Source organism: Nylanderia fulva, unplaced genomic scaffold, assembly GCF_048542155.1.
Source record: "Nylanderia fulva isolate GAGA-0341 unplaced genomic scaffold, ASM4854215v1 Scaffold659, whole genome shotgun sequence".
NCBI classification, from domain to species: domain Eukaryota; kingdom Metazoa; phylum Arthropoda; class Insecta; order Hymenoptera; family Formicidae; genus Nylanderia; species Nylanderia fulva.
The window spans coordinates 25,377-46,297 of NW_028190763.1; the positions used below are offsets into that span (position 1 = coordinate 25,377).

At 35.9% G+C, this 20,921-nt stretch overlaps 1 protein-coding gene across 1 annotated transcript; it reads right to left on the reverse strand.

The window, feature by feature from the left end:
- Positions 1-15,479: 15,479 nt before the first annotated feature.
- LOC146720598 (uncharacterized) lies at positions 15,480-20,264 on the reverse strand. Its single transcript, XM_085488225.1, has one exon. The coding sequence runs from the start codon at positions 20,262-20,264 to the stop codon at positions 15,480-15,482; it is 4,785 nt and encodes a 1,594-aa protein (XP_085344351.1).
- Between the last annotated feature and the right edge of the window lie 657 nt (positions 20,265-20,921).

The window sequence follows — 20,921 nt, forward strand, 5'->3', positions numbered from 1 at the left end:
GAACGCGAAGAGAGAGCGGGAGAGAGCGAGAGAGACCGGAAGAAAGCGAGAGAGCGAGAGAGAACGAGAGAAGGCGAGAAACAGCGAGAGACAAGTGAGAAAGAGCGAAAAAAACCGAGAGAGACGCGAGAGACGAACGAGCGAGGCGAGAGAACGCGCTAGAGAGAGTGGGAGAGCAGCGGAGAAAGCGAGAGAGGCGGCGAGAGCGAGAGAACGCGAGAGAGCGGAGAGAGCAAGAGAGTAGCGAGCGACAGCGAGAGAAAGGCGAGAGAGGGGCGAGAGAGAGCGAAAAAAAGACGTGGGAAAGCAAGAGAGAAAGGGGTGAAAGAGTGGGTGATAGAGAGGGGAGAGAGAGGGGGAGAGAGAGAGAGAGAGAGTGAGGAGAGCAGGATTATTTATTTTTTGCTTTGGTTGCTTAAAAGGTTAAGCAGTGAGGAAAATGTCAATATACCCTAGGATGGGTGACCGCGGATAATGTAAAGCAGCTTCGGACCAGAATACTTGTCGGGATGGGTGATGGACAATGTCGACGCCGTATCTTAAAAAAAGTGACACTTGTTCGACCAAAATATACTTGCCAAAAATTCATATTCCGCAAACCAATAGAGCTATCAAGTCCTTAAGGTTATCAATTGTACTCGGAAAAAAAATCGCACTTCGATGATATGGTCCATCTTTTTGACAAAATATGTTTCCGTTAGAAATATTTCAAACTTTTTTGTTTTCCAAGGTTACGACACATCGTGTTTACGGTCCGGTAAGGATTACCAGTAGCGTCCTACGGATAAGTTCTCGCTAATTGTTTCGCTATTTTCGCATTGTTCGATATTCTTCGATATTTTTTTTTGTTTTTTTGTAGATTGTATGTTAATTTGGACGAATAAAAGATATAAACTAGCGAGGACGCTCCGCGTCTCCTGATCTACTGTAACCTACTAAAAACTACCTAAATCTTTATTTGCAATTATATTATATTTATATATGTCTTGCATATGAATCAATGCATGATATAAAAACCATCGTCGTAGGAAAATTTCACACATTTCCCTGTAATGTCGTGAATATTGACTTGTGTACAATCATATTGTCACAAATGTTGTGTTTGCTGAATATTAAATAATTATGAGGAACAGGTGAACTGAAACAAAAATGGTTTTGATTCAATGATTTTCTCTTCCTTTAAAAAGAGTTTCTGACCAAGTCTTGATTTCTTTATAAATAATTTCGACACAAAATACCACAATTGTTTTTTCCACCTAACGATTATCGTTATCACATTGATTAGTTCAAATTTTTCAATGATTAACTGTTTTGTAGAATATAAAATCTTGTTTATGAAATGATCCAGTACATGGCTGACGTAAAATTGGATTACGTTTTTTATTATCATGGTTTTGCATATATTCTTGTTCTTTTAAACTATTACAAATTTGTTGTAAAGGATTTCTTGTAGCTTGAATTGTTTTTTTTATCTCAAATTAAATAATTTTCATATTTAAAACAACTGAAAGTGTCAGGGGGACCATGTTGCAAGCACTCCTGGGCAAATGTTAAGGCCATGAACATTATGAGTAAGATATTCTTTCCGTAAAGTATTGCATATTTTTGAACCCAAGTTCTTCGAGTAGTTCAATGAAGAATTATTATAAAGTATGTATAATGCCAGGACTGCTAAAAATTCGAAAGAGCAGATAAGGCATGAAATGGTGTATATATTTTTTGTTTGCAATCTTTTTTAAAACAATTGGTCCGGTGTAATTAAAAATTGCCTTCAGTCGTGGCTTTAAGTATTCAATGTCCTCCTAAACTTCTTGGCAAGCGTGGCAAAATCTTTCGGCACATAATTCTTCAAAAACAATAAGTGATAGTAATATCTTTTTATCAGTCTCGGGTAAACGATGATTTTTTTCCTCTGTCCAAAACAGAATTAATCTGTTTAACTCCGCCTAGAAATTACAAGATGAGCCATCGAGAGGAACTTGCGATACAGCAACCAATATGAGCTTTCGCAAAGGGACTGTCTTTCTTTATGGAATCCTCTCTCATTTCTTTCTGAATACTGGAATCAGTCGCAATTGTGCATTGTTTGTAAAAAAAGTCATTCTTCCATTAACAAAGGTCCCTATTGAATGCATTTTGTGCAGGCATTCTAGCTGTTGACTCTTTAATACATAAAATAATGGTTGGTCAGAGCCTCACAAAGAAGTTAAACTTTACTTTTATTATTTTGTTATTTATTTAAAACCATTTGTTCTACCTGTTTGAACTGTTATTACACTCAGTAAAAAACACATGTCTACATAAGCGGTTTCTTGTGTCGTGATAGATCCCAGCCGCAAAGGTTTTTCAATATTTTTTTTTTTTTTTGTATCAACCAGATTTGATTATGGCGCTAAGAATAGGCCCGAGTTGCTTTTTGAAGGAATTAGATATCGGTAAACCTCAATGTTTATGTTTAAGAGGTAATACTCTTTTCTACATTTTGACATCAAATGTTTTTGAGATTTAAACATTATTACTTCTCCAGTTAGTCCATTCTCTATGCCAATGTGACATAGAAACTGGAGGAACACTTTTACGTTCATATGGACATGAACTTGGTGTTTTTAAAGAGTTCCGAGTCTTTTGCTAATTGTGGACAATATCACTCTTAGAATACCCAACAATTCATTCATGGAGATTGGACTAAGAAATGTCTGTATTTTAAAAACCATGTTTTCACAGCGTAACGAGGAAATCCCATTTACAATAGCGGAGATTATTACATAATTTTCAAATGATAAAGAAGTATCTGAACAGTTAATTTGTTAATACCATCAATAGATTCCAATGGTTCAATCTCAATTTTCATGGAATCTCGGGAATCATTATCAGCGGTTTTCACATGGTTCTTGTTTTTCATTATGTTCTTTGCAGTATCTACAGTTTATTTGTAGATTTCATTTATGACAAGTATTACATTATAATTGTTTTATGTGATTAGGCAAATTATCGTGCTGAATAATTGTCCGATTCAAGCAAGTGTGTATTATTCTTTTACAGTTGTCTCGTATGACGTTTTGTACAAAACTTTTTTATTTTAAGCACCAGTATTTTTTGTTGTTTTAATTTTTATGTCAGTTTGGCTATTATTGGACTTGATAAAATATCACTGAAAAAATTAAAATCATTCACATGAGATGCTCCTATAGTAATACGTAGAAAAAATTTTTAAGATTTATGGTATTAAAGGTATTAACTAATATATATATACACAATATATACGTAGCTGTCTGGAATCTCAACGTCACCAAAGGCAGATCCTTGCTTCCAGTTATAAATAAAGTGAATTTAAAATTTCATTATACGAAAGACTTATAAAACCTCCAATAAAGCCCAACCAAAACACATGTTATATTATATTTGGGTAATTCTATTCACATACGAAAAGGCTCCTGAGCGAAAACGCCGCGTCCATGTTAAGCGTCTCACTCGTTGCCTAATGAACGAGGGTGTTATTATAGATTCCTAAAACATTAGTGGACATTGTATTGGAGATATTTGTGGGGATTAGTAAATATGTTATCCATAGATTTTTTTTAAAGTCACACGAGTGAATATTTTTTTGACGGTCGCAAAAGTAAATGAGTACATATATGTATAAAACACGATTATTTATAATACTTTCAATTAAATATGTGTACATTTTTTAAATAAAATATGAACTTACTTTTGTTTACTTAACTAGGTTTTGCATGAAACGTTAAACAAAAAACTATTTTCAAAATATTATAAATTATAAAATATTAAAAATTCAGTGAATTTATTAATGTATACGTACTTTATCTTATTCATGTTATATGAAGTTACCTTATTAGATTAATGTACTAGATACGTACCTGATATTTACTAATAGCTTTTGTGTTATATTTCAAAAACGTGATGTAAACACCAATGTACAAAAACAATTGTACAAACACAAAATATTAAACTCTGCAATGCAGTGTAATATTTTTGAATATGTACAAAAGTAAATGTTTCATATAAAAGCGTCAAGAATATATGAAAATTTAAATGTTTCAGGATGTCACCGAAATGTAAACTTGCTGATGTCTCTGAAACGTGACAAAAACTAAACATCCCAATGAACGTTTATGGAATGTTTAAATATATGTGTACGAATGTAGCAAATGTAACATTGTGTCATGTCTCTAAGGTTTACAAACTACACAGTCCCAAATGAAAACGTTTATGGAATGTTTTAATAATACATGTGGTTATGAACGTCGAAATGTAACAATTGCTTGAGGTTCTGAACGTTAAAAAGAACATCCCAAATGAAAGTTTCTAGGCTGTGCCAACATTCTTTCCTAACATTTCCAATTATCGAATACAGCCCAAAATGTTACATTTCTGGAAACAGGGCATGAAGTTGCCAATTGAAAATGTTATTTTTGAAACGTTACGAAAACATTTCTAAAACTATTTATGTAACGTTTTCAAGTTTGCAATATTATTGCCGAAATGTAACAATCCCTTGTATGTTCATGTTTGAGCGGGTATATATATATATATAATTTTTCTTTATAAAATCAATAAAATAAATGTTTACAGCAACGTTATAATAAAATATATATATTTAACTACCATCTAATATATATACTTTGATTTAAACACCCTTTATACTGCGCATGATGCAAAACTACGCCTAACCGGAACAATATTTTGGAAAATCGTTTCGTTGAATACAAACAGGCAAGGGAGTATACAATATAGAATTATAAATATAAAAAAAAAAAATTACATAACTACATAAAGTATAATAATAGAGTTTTTCTAAAAATGTCCCTAATTTTTGTTCTTCTGACATTATTTCATATGGTGTTTTTTAGTTACAATGTTCCGCTATTTTCTCGTTTTTCACTTATTTATTTTTAATTTTCATTATTTTTACATGAAAAACCGCTTTTGTAGGAAAGAAGTGGTTGATTTATCGTGGTGTTCTCGTCATATGCAGATTCATTGTTGTTTGTTTATTTTTGTTCCTAATTTGTTATTTTTGAAACTAATTTTTAAATTATTTTATTCTTTTTATTATTTCCTTATTAGTATATATGTATTTTGTCCAAATTCTTATTAATTTATCTTTCTTTAATTGCATCTTTGTATTTTTTAATTTGTTTTCTAATCTTTTAAACAGGTATTAAATATCAACATCTCTTTCCATACCTTCTCATTTTATATTCCTTCTTCGTAAGATTAAAAAAAAAAAAAACAAAAAAAAATCCCCCCTACTTATTTTTCTAATTTTTTGTTTGGGCTGTATTTTCTTTTAATTTGTTTTGTTATTGTTCAACATCATTATAACTCTCTCAATACTTGTTCAAATATAATCTGTTGTAGTGCTTACATGAAAAAATTAAATCAATATTAGTCATTGCATTTAAAATGATGTTATATTCTTTTATTTATCATAATATAAATATAAGATATATAAATGATATATAAATTTGTTGTTGTGTTTCGGGAGTGACTACTTAAGGGTCGCGCCAAATTGGGAGTTTAGGGATCAGGGGCGTCAGGACGTCGGGTTTGTAGGGAAAATGCAACTACACTTTTTGTATAAAAATTCTTTATTCAACATTCAACCACTTGGTCTTTATTTTATTCCACTATTAATACACTGAAGTGTGTGCGCACTGACTTTCGATTACTCCCGCGTATCGCGAAAACTGCGCAGTCGATGCTAGGGTGCGCGCGCGGTTTTAGCGAGATCGTGGTATAGCGCGATTATTTGTGTCTGCGACTGAGCGAGCTGTCGCGTCTCTACTCTCTTTTTATATCCGTTGTTTTTTGGAGTTTTCCCGATCGGAAGGGTGCATGGCAACAGGTTTCCCCGGTCGAGAATCTAGGTGCAAGCGAAGCAGATTCAAAGTCCTTCCTGCTTTGCTTGCACGTTGATCAATTCTGTTCCGCGTATATCTCGCATTGTATAGCGTTTTTTAACGCGGTCATTATCTGTCGTAATTCTGATTTCGCGTATACCCTCGCCATCGTATGCGTTTGTAACGCGGTATTATCGGTCGTATTCTGATTCCGCTTATACCCTCGATGTATGCGTTTTTAAGCGGTCAGGTCTGTCGTAATTGCGGATGCAATACGAGTACCCATTTCTTAATATTAGTTAACGTTATATCTATATATATCTTTGGGTGGATATACAAAATTTATAAAGAAAAACATGCAATTTTCTATTTTGTTTTTAATTTATTAAAATTTTTATAACATAAATATTACACCAAAAACAATTTCAAGTATTTGTAAGTTTTTCTACATATTTTAATTTTTTGGAATTAGCAATTACATCGCCCAATTTATTTAATTTTATGAGGGAAATTGCAGAATCACAAAAAGATGATGACTACGTTACTTGAAAATTGGGATTTGGAAAAAGCATGTTCCTCTTATAAAAATAATACGGATTATAGTCCTCCGGTGTACGAAACATTTTCCGATGGTCCATAGAAAATATTAATGAATTAGAGGCTTTGATTGCCTTTACCTATTACTTATATTAACAGAAACATATCCCGATTTTCCGATTTTTTTATATTCCATGGTATGCGCAAATTCAAGCAGAAAATCAAAACTATTATTTTTTCAAGAGGATAGTTGGATGATATTCAATATGCAACAAATTGATAAATATCGATCATTGACTCATTATGACTTATTACTCGTCTTCATTTTACACACACATACACACAATTGATATTATTTTATATTTTTGTCTATTTTATTCATTATCGTATAAAAATCTGAAATATTTCATTATATATAATTATAATAGTTTTAAAATGTTTTGTGTAATGTTCTGCATTATTTAATATATAATTAAGGTATACATCAGTGTTTTTTATATTATATCAATCAATATTAAAATTATATATTTATAAATATGTATTTTATGCTAATAATAATAAAAATTATAAAAAAGTTAATTATATTTATAAAATTAATATAATAATAAGTGCAAAGTAACATACAATTTTCGTAACATTACATGTTACAGAAATTACACTGATTAATAAAAATAATTGTGAAGAAGTTAATCGGAATACAATTAGAAAATATGGTTGCAAAGTCAATGTAATAGCTATCAGATGTTTTAGTGAAATCAGCAGTGCGCTGTCGAAGGAGATCATAAAATAAATAAGATTATTTTTGCCAAGTTATAGATTTTCTGCCTTAATACTAAATATCATATTTTAAATTATTACTGTGATGAAACCTAGACTAGTGATACCAAAAATTATTGTTACAATTAATTATGTTTAAAAATATTGGAAATTATGTATGAAAAATGTGTCATATTTTATGGTTTTTGAGAGAATGTGGATCATGTGCTGATTTTTTATTCTGAGCATTATAAAGAAGAATGTATACGTGCGTGCGTGCGTGCGTGCGTGCGTGCGTGCGTGCGCGTGCGCGCGTGTGTGTGTGTGTGTGTGTGGTAATACACTTTTTTTTTGGATAGCTAGATAGCGTTTATGTGTTCAAACATGTAACTATTTCACAATCTTTTTATACATTACATTCAAATAACGTTTATTTATTATAAATAAATCACATCCGTGTCTCACCTCATGTAATATATGTATATATATGTATGTTATATAATATATGTATGTTAAGTTTTTAAATTAATTTTTTTTGTCGCAAGTCTTTAATGTTTATATTTTTGTTATTGCAAGTTTTTAATGTCATTATATATTTTAAATACATTATTTTTCAGATATGTTTTAAGATTCTGTAAGATTTTGGAGATATAGTTTTTGACGCGGACTTAACAACTTTTTTTACCTTTTTTAAAATGAAATTTTTTATACATATACAAAACATTTATGAGTTCATTATAAAAAATTCCGAAGAAAACCAAAAAAAGCTTGTTACATAAGATTCACTCTAAAACGATTTTTAATAATTATAAAGTGATAAAGTCAAATTGTATTTGCATTATGATAAGTAATGAACAAACTATCAATACGTTACCTTAAAGAATTGATAATCCTAACTCTTTGATTACTGTGGAATGTGAATGTCCAAAGCTCTTAGGTTATATTTCAGTCAATTAACAATCAAAGAGAATGATAAATTATTAAATTAAGGCCATGTGTAACGAGCAATACGATATTATTTTATTATTGAGAAGAAAATTCTTAATTTGAAATAATAATTATACAAACGTTTCGAGCTCTACTTGCTCCTCTTCAGTGCGCAAAAAAATAGTGATAATAAATAACGATAATAAATAAATACATAAAATTCTAATAAAAAATCCGCAATACATAGTCAATATAAGTTATATAGTTGAGTCATAGTTAAAACGCAAAATATATTTACAATGAATTGAGACCATTAAAATAGTTCAACAAAGTAAGAACCCAATTAGAAGCAGAATGATTCGTCCGGTTATTCATAAAATATATTAGAATTATTAATAAAAACTTGGAGTGACACTTATACATTACTCCAAATGAACCACTTATCGTTATTTGACGAAAGTCCCTCGATCTGGCAATGATTATGTTCATCCTCTCCAAATTATTTGATATTTGTTAACTGAATTTAAAGAATTTATTCAATTGTAAAATAGGATTCCACTAATGTGTATGTGAAAAAAAGATTAAAAATTATAAATTAAACTAACTACTAAAATATTGAACCTTTATGCTTACAAATTGTTCCGAATAACTTGAGATGACGATGCTTCTAATTGTTGTTGGCCTTATTGTTAGTACTTGACTGTTGTCTAGTCTTTTAAAAAGTCGAATAAATAGGTGTCAGATCTCACAAAATAAACATTTACATAAGTCTAAAAATTCGATATTTCTTCTAGAATGTCGAAATACGCGTTGTTAAGCAATTCGGTGTCTGTGTTATTATTTATACCATGCCTTTGTTCCTTGATGTGTATCATTTCCGAGATAAGTCTTTTATAATAATTAGATTCAATATCAAGTATTTTAACGTTATCCCAATCAAAAGCATGTTTTTTATCCATAATATGTTCAGAGACCACAGAATGCTTGGAGGAATCAAATTTAATATTATGCATATGCTCTTTTAGTCTAGTGCGTAATTTTCTTTTGGTTTGCCCAACATACGAAGCTTCACAATCCTTACAATTAATTTTGTAGACAACATTATTATTATTGTTATGCACGTTTTTGTCCTTGTGGACTTTAATTAATTTGTTAAGATTATTTAGACAACGGTATCCTACTCTGAAATCTGATTTTTTTATTGTCGATGCTATTGTCTCAGAAATGTTATTAATGTATGGAATGACGAAAAATTTTTTCTTGCTATTATCTTCTGCAATTTCTTTTTTTCTATTGTTGTTAAACTGACCATTGTTTAAAACTCTTCATGGTTACCCTATTCATTTAATCTTTAAAGAAATAAATAAGAGAATAAGAGTTTTAAACAATGGTCAGTTTAACAACAATAGAAAAAAAGAAATTGCAGAAGATAATAGCAAGAAAAAATTTTTCGTCATTCCATACATTAATAACATTTCTGAGACAATAGCATCGACAATAAAAAAATCAGATTTCAGAGTAGGATACCGTTGTCTAAATAATCTTAACAAATTAATTAAAGTCCACAAGGACAAAAACGTGCATAACAATAATAATAATGTTGTCTACAAAATTAATTGTAAGGATTGTGAAGCTTCGTATGTTGGGCAAACCAAAAGAAAATTACGCACTAGACTAAAAGAGCATATGCATAATATTAAATTTGATTCCTCCAAGCATTCTGTGGTCTCTGAACATATTATGGATAAAAAACATGCTTTTGATTGGGATAACGTTAAAATACTTGATATTGAATCTAATTATTATAAAAGACTTATCTCGGAAATGATACACATCAAGGAACAAAGGCATGGTATAAATAATAACACAGACACCGAATTGCTTAACAACGCGTATTTCGACATTCTAGAAGAAATATCGAATTTTTAGACTTATGTAAATGTTTATTTTGTGAGATCTGACACCTATTTATTCGACTTTTTAAAAGACTAGACAACAGTCAAGTACTAACAATAAGGCCAACAACAATTAGAAGCATCGTCATCTCAAGTTATTCGGAACAATTTGTAAGCATAAAGGTTCAATATTTTAGTAGTTAGTTTAATTTATAATTTTTAATCTTTTTTTCACATACACATTAGTGGAATCCTATTTTACAATTGAATAAATTCTTTAAATTCAGTTAACAAATATCAAATAATTTGGAGAGGATGAACATAATCATTGCCAGATCGAGGGACTTTCGTCAAATAACGATAAGTGGTTCATTTGGAGTAATGTATAAGTGTCACTCCAAGTTTTTATTAATAATTCTAATATATTTTATGAATAACCGGACGAATCATTCTGCTTCTAATTGGGTTCTTACTTTGTTGAACTATTTTAATGGTCTCAATTCATTGTAAATATATTTTGCGTTTTAACTATGACTCAACTATATAACTTATATTGACTATGTATTGCGGATTTTTTATTAGAATTTTATGTATTTATTTATTATCGTTATTTATTATCACTATTTTTTTGCGCACTGAAGAGGAGCAAGTAGAGCTCGAAACGTTTGTATAATTATTATTTCAAATTAAGAATTTTCTTCTCAATAATAAAATAATATCGTATTGCTCGTTACACATGGCCTTAATTTAATAATTTATCATTGTTTTTATTGTCATACGAGCTTGAGCATTGGTATGTGATGTTTTGATTAGGTATTAATTTTGCATTAACAATCAAAGAGCTTTATCACAATAAGCGTAGACCTATAATATTTAATTACACGCTATGGTTAATAAGTCCAATATCAGAACACGATAAAATGTTTTATTTCCTTTATTAAATTTAATTAATTTATTATTAAGAAATAGAATTGTAATATTTTCAAGTATTCTACAAAGTCAATGATATTTTACAAAAATAATAAAATTTTAATAACTTAAATTGTATATATTTGTTGCACGTAACGTTTTCACCAACAGATTTAGAATATAATCATGTTAAATCATTATATTCCTTATTAATTTGATTGCATAGAAAATATTTAATTATCACGCACATGATTTTATATAATAAACAATTATCTCATCAATATGAATATGTGCAGATATAATATAATAAATATAAATATGTGAATATATTATTCTGTTTGCAATTTTTAATTATTAAATTATATTATTTCCAAATTATATGCATAATAGATATGCAACAAAACTATTATTATTAACAATATATATTTGCAATCCAGATATTATATGAAACTATTCACACACAAGAAAAATAATATTTTGAAAAGTAATTGCTGGTGTACGATTACATTTTTGTTTAATTGGCAAACAAATATTTAATAAAATTTATTAATTTAAAAAAAGGAAAAAGAAAAATGAATCTTTTCAATATAAAAAAAATATAAATATATAAATAAATATATAATAACAAAATATATACATTCTAAGCATTTAAATAATAATACAATTTTAAAACAAGACCATTTATATAAATATTTATATACAACGTATTCTAATTATGTTATTCAATATTTTTCAATATTTCTCTCTAATAATTTATTTATAATAAATAAACACAATTTGAATGTAATACGTGATTGCCATTTTCCAAATTATGTAAGCGATTATCTAATCGTGTACATAAATATTTATTTTACTATTATTTTGTAAATATACCTAAAACGATAACTTTGGAATGTTTTAAATATATATCAATTGAGATATTTCATTTGAAATATTTTTAATATATACTATGATGAAATATTTCAATTGTAACATTTATGAATTATATCAAAAACAAATACGTAAAATGTATCATTTGAAATCTAAATGAAACAATTTGAAACATTGCATGTATATTTCATGTTTAGTGGGTTAACGTTAACAGGAATTTTCAAGATCTCTGCAAGGTCAAATGAATATCAGCATCATCTGTCTTTCTTCAAATCCTATGGTGTTTGTTTGAAACATTTTTTCGTCTTGCATATTTAACAAGTTTATTTAAATGTCGTAGGAAGTTTTATTATCAATAAATCATCAATGCCTCTTAAAAATTCTTGTTTAATCTGTAAGTAAATCCTGTATTTATAAATCTTGTTTGTACAGAAATACCTATTTCATAAGTAAATTTTGTACTTATTAAATATCTCGAAAGTATATAGGAAAATTTCAGACAAAAGTTGTTTAGTTTAAAGGGAAAACAAAGATAGGCATTTAACTTCGATTGGTATTCATCATTTTGTGCATAAAAATCTTGAGGTAAGATTATTGAATCAAATATATAGTGAAGAATCGATAAATTAAAAAAAAATAGAATATTTCTATTTATAAAAAAAATTAGATTTACTTCAAATTTTCGATTATGATTTTTAATTTTAAGAAATTTTAGGTCTACTGCAATGATGATTTATTTACAATAATAATAAATAAATACTATTTTGACGTGTCAATGTGATTACGTGAATTACAAGTACTATACAAAAGAAAAATGAACAGATGTAATTTCATTTCTTTTTAACTGCAGTTTCTGAAGTATTGTTTAATTAGTGTAATAATTTTGAATCTTTGCATATGTTTATTAAAATAATTTATAATGTATTTATATAACTTTTTTATTTTACAGATCCGGAAAAATAAAAAAAAATTAATCGGCTGCTCAGGCGCTGTATAAAAGCTGCCATAAGCGCTGAATTAGAACATCGGCTGCTAATAGCGCTGAATTTTGGCTTGCCCTAGACGCCTGCATCCAATTACAAAAATTAATTTTGTTCGGCCTATTACGTATCCAAACTAAAATTATTCGCTATTATAGCGTTTTCGTCTGTAATAGCGCAGATTTTTGGCTTGCCCGTGGCGCCTATACAATTAGAAAAAGTTTTTTTGTTTTGGGTCTATTACACATCCAAATTAACAGTATTCGCTTTTGTAGCATTTTAGTCTGCAATATCTCAGACCTTTCGCCTGCTCTAGGCGTCTAATTAGAAAAATCTTATTTGATACTTGCATCACTAGAAGGCTGCCCCAAACGCCGTATATCTATAACTAAAACTGTCCCAAACAACTGAAGATGGATCATCAGTGTCACAAGTTCCATTATGTTATGGCAATAAGGAAAAGAATATTTTGGCTTTCAAAGAATGGTTGACGGAAACGATGATAGACAGTTTCCATGCGCTACTCGAGAGCAATTCTGATTATGCACCTCGACCTGTATGGTTGACAATATTTCCCGATCAGATTGTTCCACTGAATAATTCAAAGAAGAAGCATTTGCAAATACTGCACAGTGATTTTGGTGGTGGACATTGGGTTGCTTGCCATTACGATGCAAAATCTATTATTATATATGATTCTCATGAAGGTAGTCGTAATGCAAATATACATAATTTGAATGGAGAAATTCGAATTTTTGTGGACAGATTATTTCCCTTTCATGATTGTCAAAACAATCTAATAGTTTTTCCTAAAGTTCAGTCGCAAGGTGACGGTTATAATTGTGGTCCTATGGCAATTGCGATTGTTACATCTATTCTGTTTGGCGTAAATCCTTGCATCGTGACGTATAATCAATCGTTGCTAAGACCTCATTTGTCCGCAATGTTTGAAAAACAAACAATAACTCATTTTCCGTACCTCTATGATTCAATTGCTCCATTAACGCTACTGCCGTTGGAGACATTAAAAAGACGAGAGAGGGATGCACTGAGAAAAAGACTTGCACGTAGTAAGGAAACTGAGGAACAGCGTTCAAAACGAATCGAAAAAGATGCTTTTTCTCACAAAGAAAAATATTTTATGAATCCTGCAACAAAACATCAGATAATGCGTGATCAGTACCATAAGGATCCTGAAACAAAACGTCAGAAAATGCGTGATCAGTACCATAAGGATCCTGAAACAAAACGTCAGATAATGCATGATCAGTACCATAAGGATCCTGAAACAAAACGTCAGATGGTGCGTGATCAGTACCATAAGGATCCTGAAACAAAACGTCAGATGGTGCGTGATCAGTACCATAAGGATCCTGAAACAAAACTTCAGATGGTGCGTGATCAGTACCAAAAGGATCAAAGGATCCTGAAACAACGCGTCAAAAAATGCGTGATATAACGTTCGCAACGCTCGTACCCAGACGAAAACACAATGCGATGCCTCTCACTCGCACCCGCATGCTCTCCGGTCCGATGAGCTGGTCGCCGCTCATAATTTTTGGATTCGACGGATTCAACTCAATCTATTTGCTGACGACATAGCTCGCCTAAAACAACTACGTTGCGTCTCAAAAACTAGTCCATTAGCTTCGCTTTCTCCTTACATAGACAGAGACAGCTTGTTACGCGTTCGAGGCCGATTAAAGCACGCAAGCCTGTCAGATGACGCTAAACATCCGCTAATTTTAAAATCACATCCATTGGTCCACCTCCTTATCAAACAGATTCATGTTGCGGCCCTACACGCCGGTCCGCAACTCACACTCACGCTCCTGCGACAACAGTATTGGCTAATTCGCGCTCGCGCCACTGTGCGTACCGTCCTCTACCAATGTATTGTGTGCACACGGGAGAATGAATGCACGCGTGCCCGAACAGCTTATGGGCGACCTGCCGGATTTCCGCGTGAACCCGACTTCACGCGCCTTTAATCATACCGGCGTCGATTACGCGGGTCCGTTACTAGTGCGTACGACTAAAGGTCGTGGTCATAAAGCCCAGAAGATTTGCCAATATTTTGTGGAAGTATGAACTTATTACATTCATAATTAATTACTGTATTTTAATCAAATATTTTTATATTTCTTATTCAATTCGGTTAAAATCGTAGATATTTTGTAGATATGAACTGGTAATTATCTATAGTTTCTGTTGTCGATATCAGTAGGCGCGACGGCGTCGCTCTAATTCAAATTATTGTTGATCGACTGGTGGCTTGTACAGCCTCGTGAAGGCTCGCTCCGAGAGGAAAGTGATTACAGCAACGAACATATGTTTACTTGTATTTGCAGCTGATCGATAGCACGGTTCGCAGAGATCTGATTCTCGGTTTTCGGGAGCGTTCCGAGTTTTCGTCACGGAATCCCCTCTTTCTCGGGATCGGATGTTTGTTTCGGCGAATCGGAGCGACGAAAGAATAGGAGTAAATAAAATGTACACGTGACAGCGTGACTCTTATCACATGGGATGGTGAACAAGGTCGATAATGTTGTCGTGTGTCGGTTCGAACGATCGAACCTTTCCGTTGATATACGAGCGATTAATATAAGAGTCTATTGATTATACAAATTTATGATATGCGTCAACATACCGTCCGCCTCGAATGTGATTGACATTCGATATGAATACAATATTTGCGGTCAATGAAATTTAACGTAAATTTACAATATTCAATCGGACAGTTACAATCCAATGCCGCCCGCCATGGCGGAATGATGTTCGCTATCATTGTTGATGTCGACCGGAAGAAAACAAAGTTTTGTAATGGGGCGCTTGAACTCGGATTCAGCCGTTTTAACAGTAACGACTCGAACGAGCCGATCGCTGCCTGGATGGCATTTAACTATACGCCCAAGCTTCCATCGACTTGGAGGGGCAAGTGGATCGCGAAGTAAGACTAATCTACCGGGTGTGGCTAGAGTTTGTACAGAACGCCATTTAGGGCGTTGTTGTAAGGTATTCAAATACGTATCTTTCCATGCCTTCCAGACGCGTTCGCTTAATTGCTGCACTAGTTGCCAGCGAGATAAACGATTTTCGGCGAGTTCGAGTAAGCTCGGCTCCGGGATCGAGCTTAAGGATGCGCCGATCAAAAAATGACCCGGAGTCAGAGCGGTATAATCGTCTAAAGCGTCGGACACGGAAGCGATGGGACGAGAATTTAAGAAAAGTTCGATACGGCATAGTAATGTGGTTATCTCTTCGAACGTTAAGGTGTGCGTTCCAATAGCGCGTTTAATGTGATGTTTCACAGAGCGTACGGCAGCCTCCCATAGGCCTCCGAAATGCGGCGCAGCGGGAGGTATGAAATGCCATGCAGTATTTTCTTGAGCTATGTAATTTTGAAATGCTGGATCACGCGTGGCTGCATGGAAGGAGGCCGTAAGCTCTTGATCGGCACCTTGAAACGTGGTACCGTGATCGGAGTACATTGCATGCGGAATGCCACGACGTGCGGTAAAACGATGATACGCGGCAAGGAACGACGCGGTAGTATAATCCGATACTGCGTCTAGGTGCAGTGCTTTCGTGGTCATGCATACAAAAATTGCGAGGTAAGCTTTTTGGGCTTTATGACCACGACCTTTAGTCGTACGCACTAGTAACGGACCCGCGTAATCGACGCCGGTATGATTAAAGGCGCGTGAAGTCGGGTTCACGCGGAAATCCGGCAGGTCGCCCATAAGCTGTTCGGGCATGCGTGCATTCTCCCGTGTGCACACAATACATTGGTAGAGGACGGTACGCACAGTGGCGCGAGCGCGAATTAGCCAATACTGTTGTCGCAGGAGCGTGAGTGTGAGTTGCGGACCGGCGTGTAGGGCCGCAACATGAATCTGTTTGATAAGGAGGTGGACCAATGGATGTGATTTTAAAATTAGCGGATGTTTAGCGTCATCTGACAGGCTTGCGTGCTTTAATCGGTCTCGAACGCGTAACAAGCTGTCCCTGTCTATGTAAGGAGAAAGCGAAGCTAATGGACTAGTTTTTGAGACGCAACGTAGTTGTTTTAGGCGAGCTATGTCGTCAGCAAATAGATTGAGTTGAATCCGTCGAATCCAAAAATTATGAGCGGCGACCAGCTCATCGGACCGGAGAGCATGCGGGTGCGAGTGAGAGGCAGTGCATTGTGTTTTCGTCTGGGTACGAGCGTTGCGAACGAAACGAAGGATATACGCGGTGACGCGCAGTAATTTCGGCCACGAGGAAAATCGGGATTCAAGCTCCCAATGGTTTACCGAGCATGTCGCGCAAGCTTTTGAATCGCGTAATTCACTATGCGTTGCCGGGATGTCGGATATGACTGGCCATTGATCGGACGAATGTGATAACCATGGTGGGCCGTGCCACCAAAGTTGGTGATTAATAAGAGAGGCAGGGTCGGTACCGCGAGATGCGCAATCTGCGGGGTTGTCGTGCGTGGGCACGTGATTCCATTTTCCATTGGGAAGAAGCTGTTGCATTTTTGAGACTCTATTCGCGACAAACGTCTTCCACCGCGAGGGACTTTGACGTATCCAAGCGAGGACGACCATGGAATCGCTCCAACACCAATAATCGATATCGGGAAGGTGAAGAGCAGAACGAGCGAAATCTATGAGTTGTGCTAGTAGGAGCGCAGCGCAAAGCTCCAAACGCGGGACGCTAATGGTTTTGAGCGGCGCGACTTTAGACTTAGCGAGGATCAGAGTATTGGTAATGCAACCGTCGCCCGAAATGACACGGAGGTAAAGCGCTGCCGCATACGCTCGCGTGGAGGCGTCTGCGAATCCGTGTAATTCAATTCTGTTGTTCGGATGATACTGCGTCCAGCGCGGAATAGTTAACTGCTCAAGGAGAGGCAACGTCAATTGAAATGTTTCCCATTCGCGCAACATCTCGGCGGGAAGCTCGTCATCCCAATCAGACTTCGTCAACCAGAGATGCTGCAGGAAAATTTTCGCGGTTACGATAACGGGAGCTACCCACCCGAGTGGGTCGAAGAGTTGCGCGATGACTGATAATATTCCGCGCTTAGTTTTCGCGACTGTTATTAAATTCGAAACTTGAAAGGTGAAGATATCGTGTTCCGGTTTCCAGGTAACTCCGAGAATTTTAATGGAATCGTGATCGTGCAAATCTTTGTTGGTTGCGAGTCCATGGTCGGAAGGATCGAGATCTTCAAGGAGCGTAGGGCAATTGCTCGCCCACTTACGCAAACGAAAACAGCCTTGAGATAGCAACGAAATTAACTGATCTCGTGTTTGTTTGGCAGTTTCAAGGTCGTCGGCGCCGAAAGTACAGTCGTCGACGTACGTTTGCTGTAATAGAACCGGTACCGCGAGCGGAAACTGTGAGCCTTCGTCCTCGGCTAATTGCCGTAAGATTTGCAAGGCCAAGAATGGGGCAGCGGCGGTGCCGTAAGTGACGGTAAGAAGTCGGTATTCGTCGACCTGAGCCGTCGGAGACGATCGCCTTAAGAGGCATTGATACTTCGTATCGAGAGGGTGTACTAAAATCTGCCTATACATTTTGGCGATGTCCGCTGATAGTGCAAATCGAGGTTGTCGCCATTGGAGGACGACCGCTACTAGATCGATTTGCAATTTTGCTCCTACATGAAGAGCGCTATTTAATGATTTGCCGGTGGCGGTGTTGCACGACGCGTTAAACACAACACGAAGTCTGGTTGTATTGCTATGTTCACGGATCACGGCACGGTGTGGAATGTAGTACGCGGGAGCTTGGGCGGGAAATTCGGTAGGATTTATCTTAGTCATATGACCTAGGTTTGCGTACTCGGTAAGGAATGCGGTGTATTCCGTTGCTAACGATGGGTCGGTTCGAAAACGACGTTCGAGCCGTTCGAGACTCTTCAACGCGGCGAATCGAGAGTCTCCAAGGTCGCGAGGCGGGCCATTTCTAAAGGGAAGACGCACGACGTAGCGTCCTTCCATGGTGCGGTAGTGAGTCGTCACAAAATGCTCCTCACATTGGGTGTCTTCCGGACTCGGATGAACGCGGGCTGGGATATCTTCGAGTTCCCAGAACTGTTTTAAGGTATGCTCAAGATTAGGTGAAATGTTAGTAGGAGATGCGGGTACGGAATTGCGGGGGCAGGTTTCGACGGTAGGACCCGAAAGAATCCAGCCGAACGCGGTATTCTGCGCGAACGGTTCGTGTGGTGTTCCCTTGTGTGAACCGTCGCGATGAATATTTCCATACATATCGGCTCCAATTATTATATCGATTGGCGTAGGACTCAGGAAATCAGGATCGGCTAATTCGAGGGCGTCGAGGTGCGTCCACTTAGTGTGAGACGCAACGGGAGGTGGCACGTATTCCGCGAGCGAACACAATATTAAAGCCGTCGTCGAATACGCGGGATTGTTACTTTTTACGGGACTAATTTTGATATTTGCTGCGTAGCGTGCGGAAGTTTTTGTTTGACCAACGCCAGTAACGCTTAAATTTTGCTTTACTCGAGGAAGACGGAGTAATTGCGCAAGATTCTCCGTAATGAGTGTCACAGCCGATCCTGGATCGATAAGCGCGCGAGCGGGAATGAAGCGACCGTGCGCGGAATGTACGCGGACGCGCGCTGTAGCGAGCAGAACGGCGGGAATAGCTGGCATTGAACGTGTTAGGGTAAGAGCGACAACGTTTTTGTCTTGGTCTTTTTTCGTCTCTTCTTTTGAATGTGACGATTCAGCATACGGTAACTTTGCGTGGTTTCCAAGGTGAAGGAGAGTGTGATGCTTTTGCTTACATTCTCGACAACGATGCTTGTTGGTGCAATCCTTTAACGCATGGTTTGCCGCGAAACAATTATAACAACGGCGGTTCGATTTAATAAATTCGAAACGGCGCTCCGGCGTATAAGCGGCAAATTGTGTACATTGAAATAAACGATGATGGCCCTTACAGACCGGGCATTCGAACTTCACGGCCGTTGTATGTGATGCTACGGATTTGGCCGATTTAATTTTTGACGAGGTAGTCTCGGCTGACTCGATGTTTTTCGTCGGGGCGATAACTTCGAACGCGCGAATGCGAGACTCTAAAAATTTGTCGAGTTGAGAATAGGACGGTAAATTTTGCGATTCGCTCATTTTTAATTCCCACGCTTTTCTCGAAGCTTTGTCGAGTTTTTGCGAAACGAGGAACACGAGAACATCGTCCCACGTATCGACGGGACGTTTTAGATTTTTCAGCGCTTGTACGGTGGTATTGGTGGTGTCACGCAGAGTCTGCAACTCTTTCGCGGTTTCATGCGTTGCCGACGGTAACGAGAATAAAATTTGAAGATGGGAGTTGACGATTCGACGTTGATTTTCAAAGCGCGACGATAAGATTTGCCACGCGACTTCGAAATTCGCATCGGTGACTGCTAAGTGACTCAGCGAAGTGCTGGCCGTTCCGGTAACGATTGAACATAAGTAATGCAGGCGTTCTACATTTGTTAAAATCGGATCGTCAATTACCATTGCTTTAAATCTATCGCGGAACGTTTCCCATCGCTCGAAAGAGCCGTCAAATTTCGGTAATTCGATTCGCGGTAAACGCGAGACCGGGCGCGGACCATGATGATAATCGGTACTTGCGTTTCGAAGCGTCCATGATGTTGATGTGCGGGGCGGCAATGGGAGGTATGGCAAATTCGGCCAGGTAGTCAAGGGCAGCATCCATCTGGACCTCGGCTTGTTGATACAGCTCCTCGGTGAAGTATCGATGCGTGGTCTTCGTAGCGGCCTCGGCGAGGACTAACAGCTTGGCGTTGTTGACGCGAATCTCCCGGAACTGTTCCTTGACGCGTTCCATCCGGTTTGCAGCCACTGGTGGACGTCATCTTGGCGTGGCCGAGTTTTTTGAAATTAGATACGGCATTTGCAACCGATCTAACAAGGTCGAGCTGTTGCTCCAAAAGCTTTGCGGTGGTAGCCATTATTGGAATGGCGGCTGCTGCGTTAAACAACGTAGGTCGTGATCAAAGTCAGCCAAAATGTAATTGGATGATGTACTTCACGACTTGTCGTCTTCTCTCGTTAGCGATCCGGCTCGAAGGACCAAAAAATGTTGTCGATATCAGTAGGCGCGACGGCGTCGCTCTAATTCAAATTATTGTTGATCGACTGGTGGCTTGT

Coding starts and splice junctions, on each gene's coding strand:
- LOC146720598 (XM_085488225.1), bottom strand. CDS start 20,264: ATGGTAATTGACGATCCGATTTTAACAAATGTAGAACGCCTGCATTAC.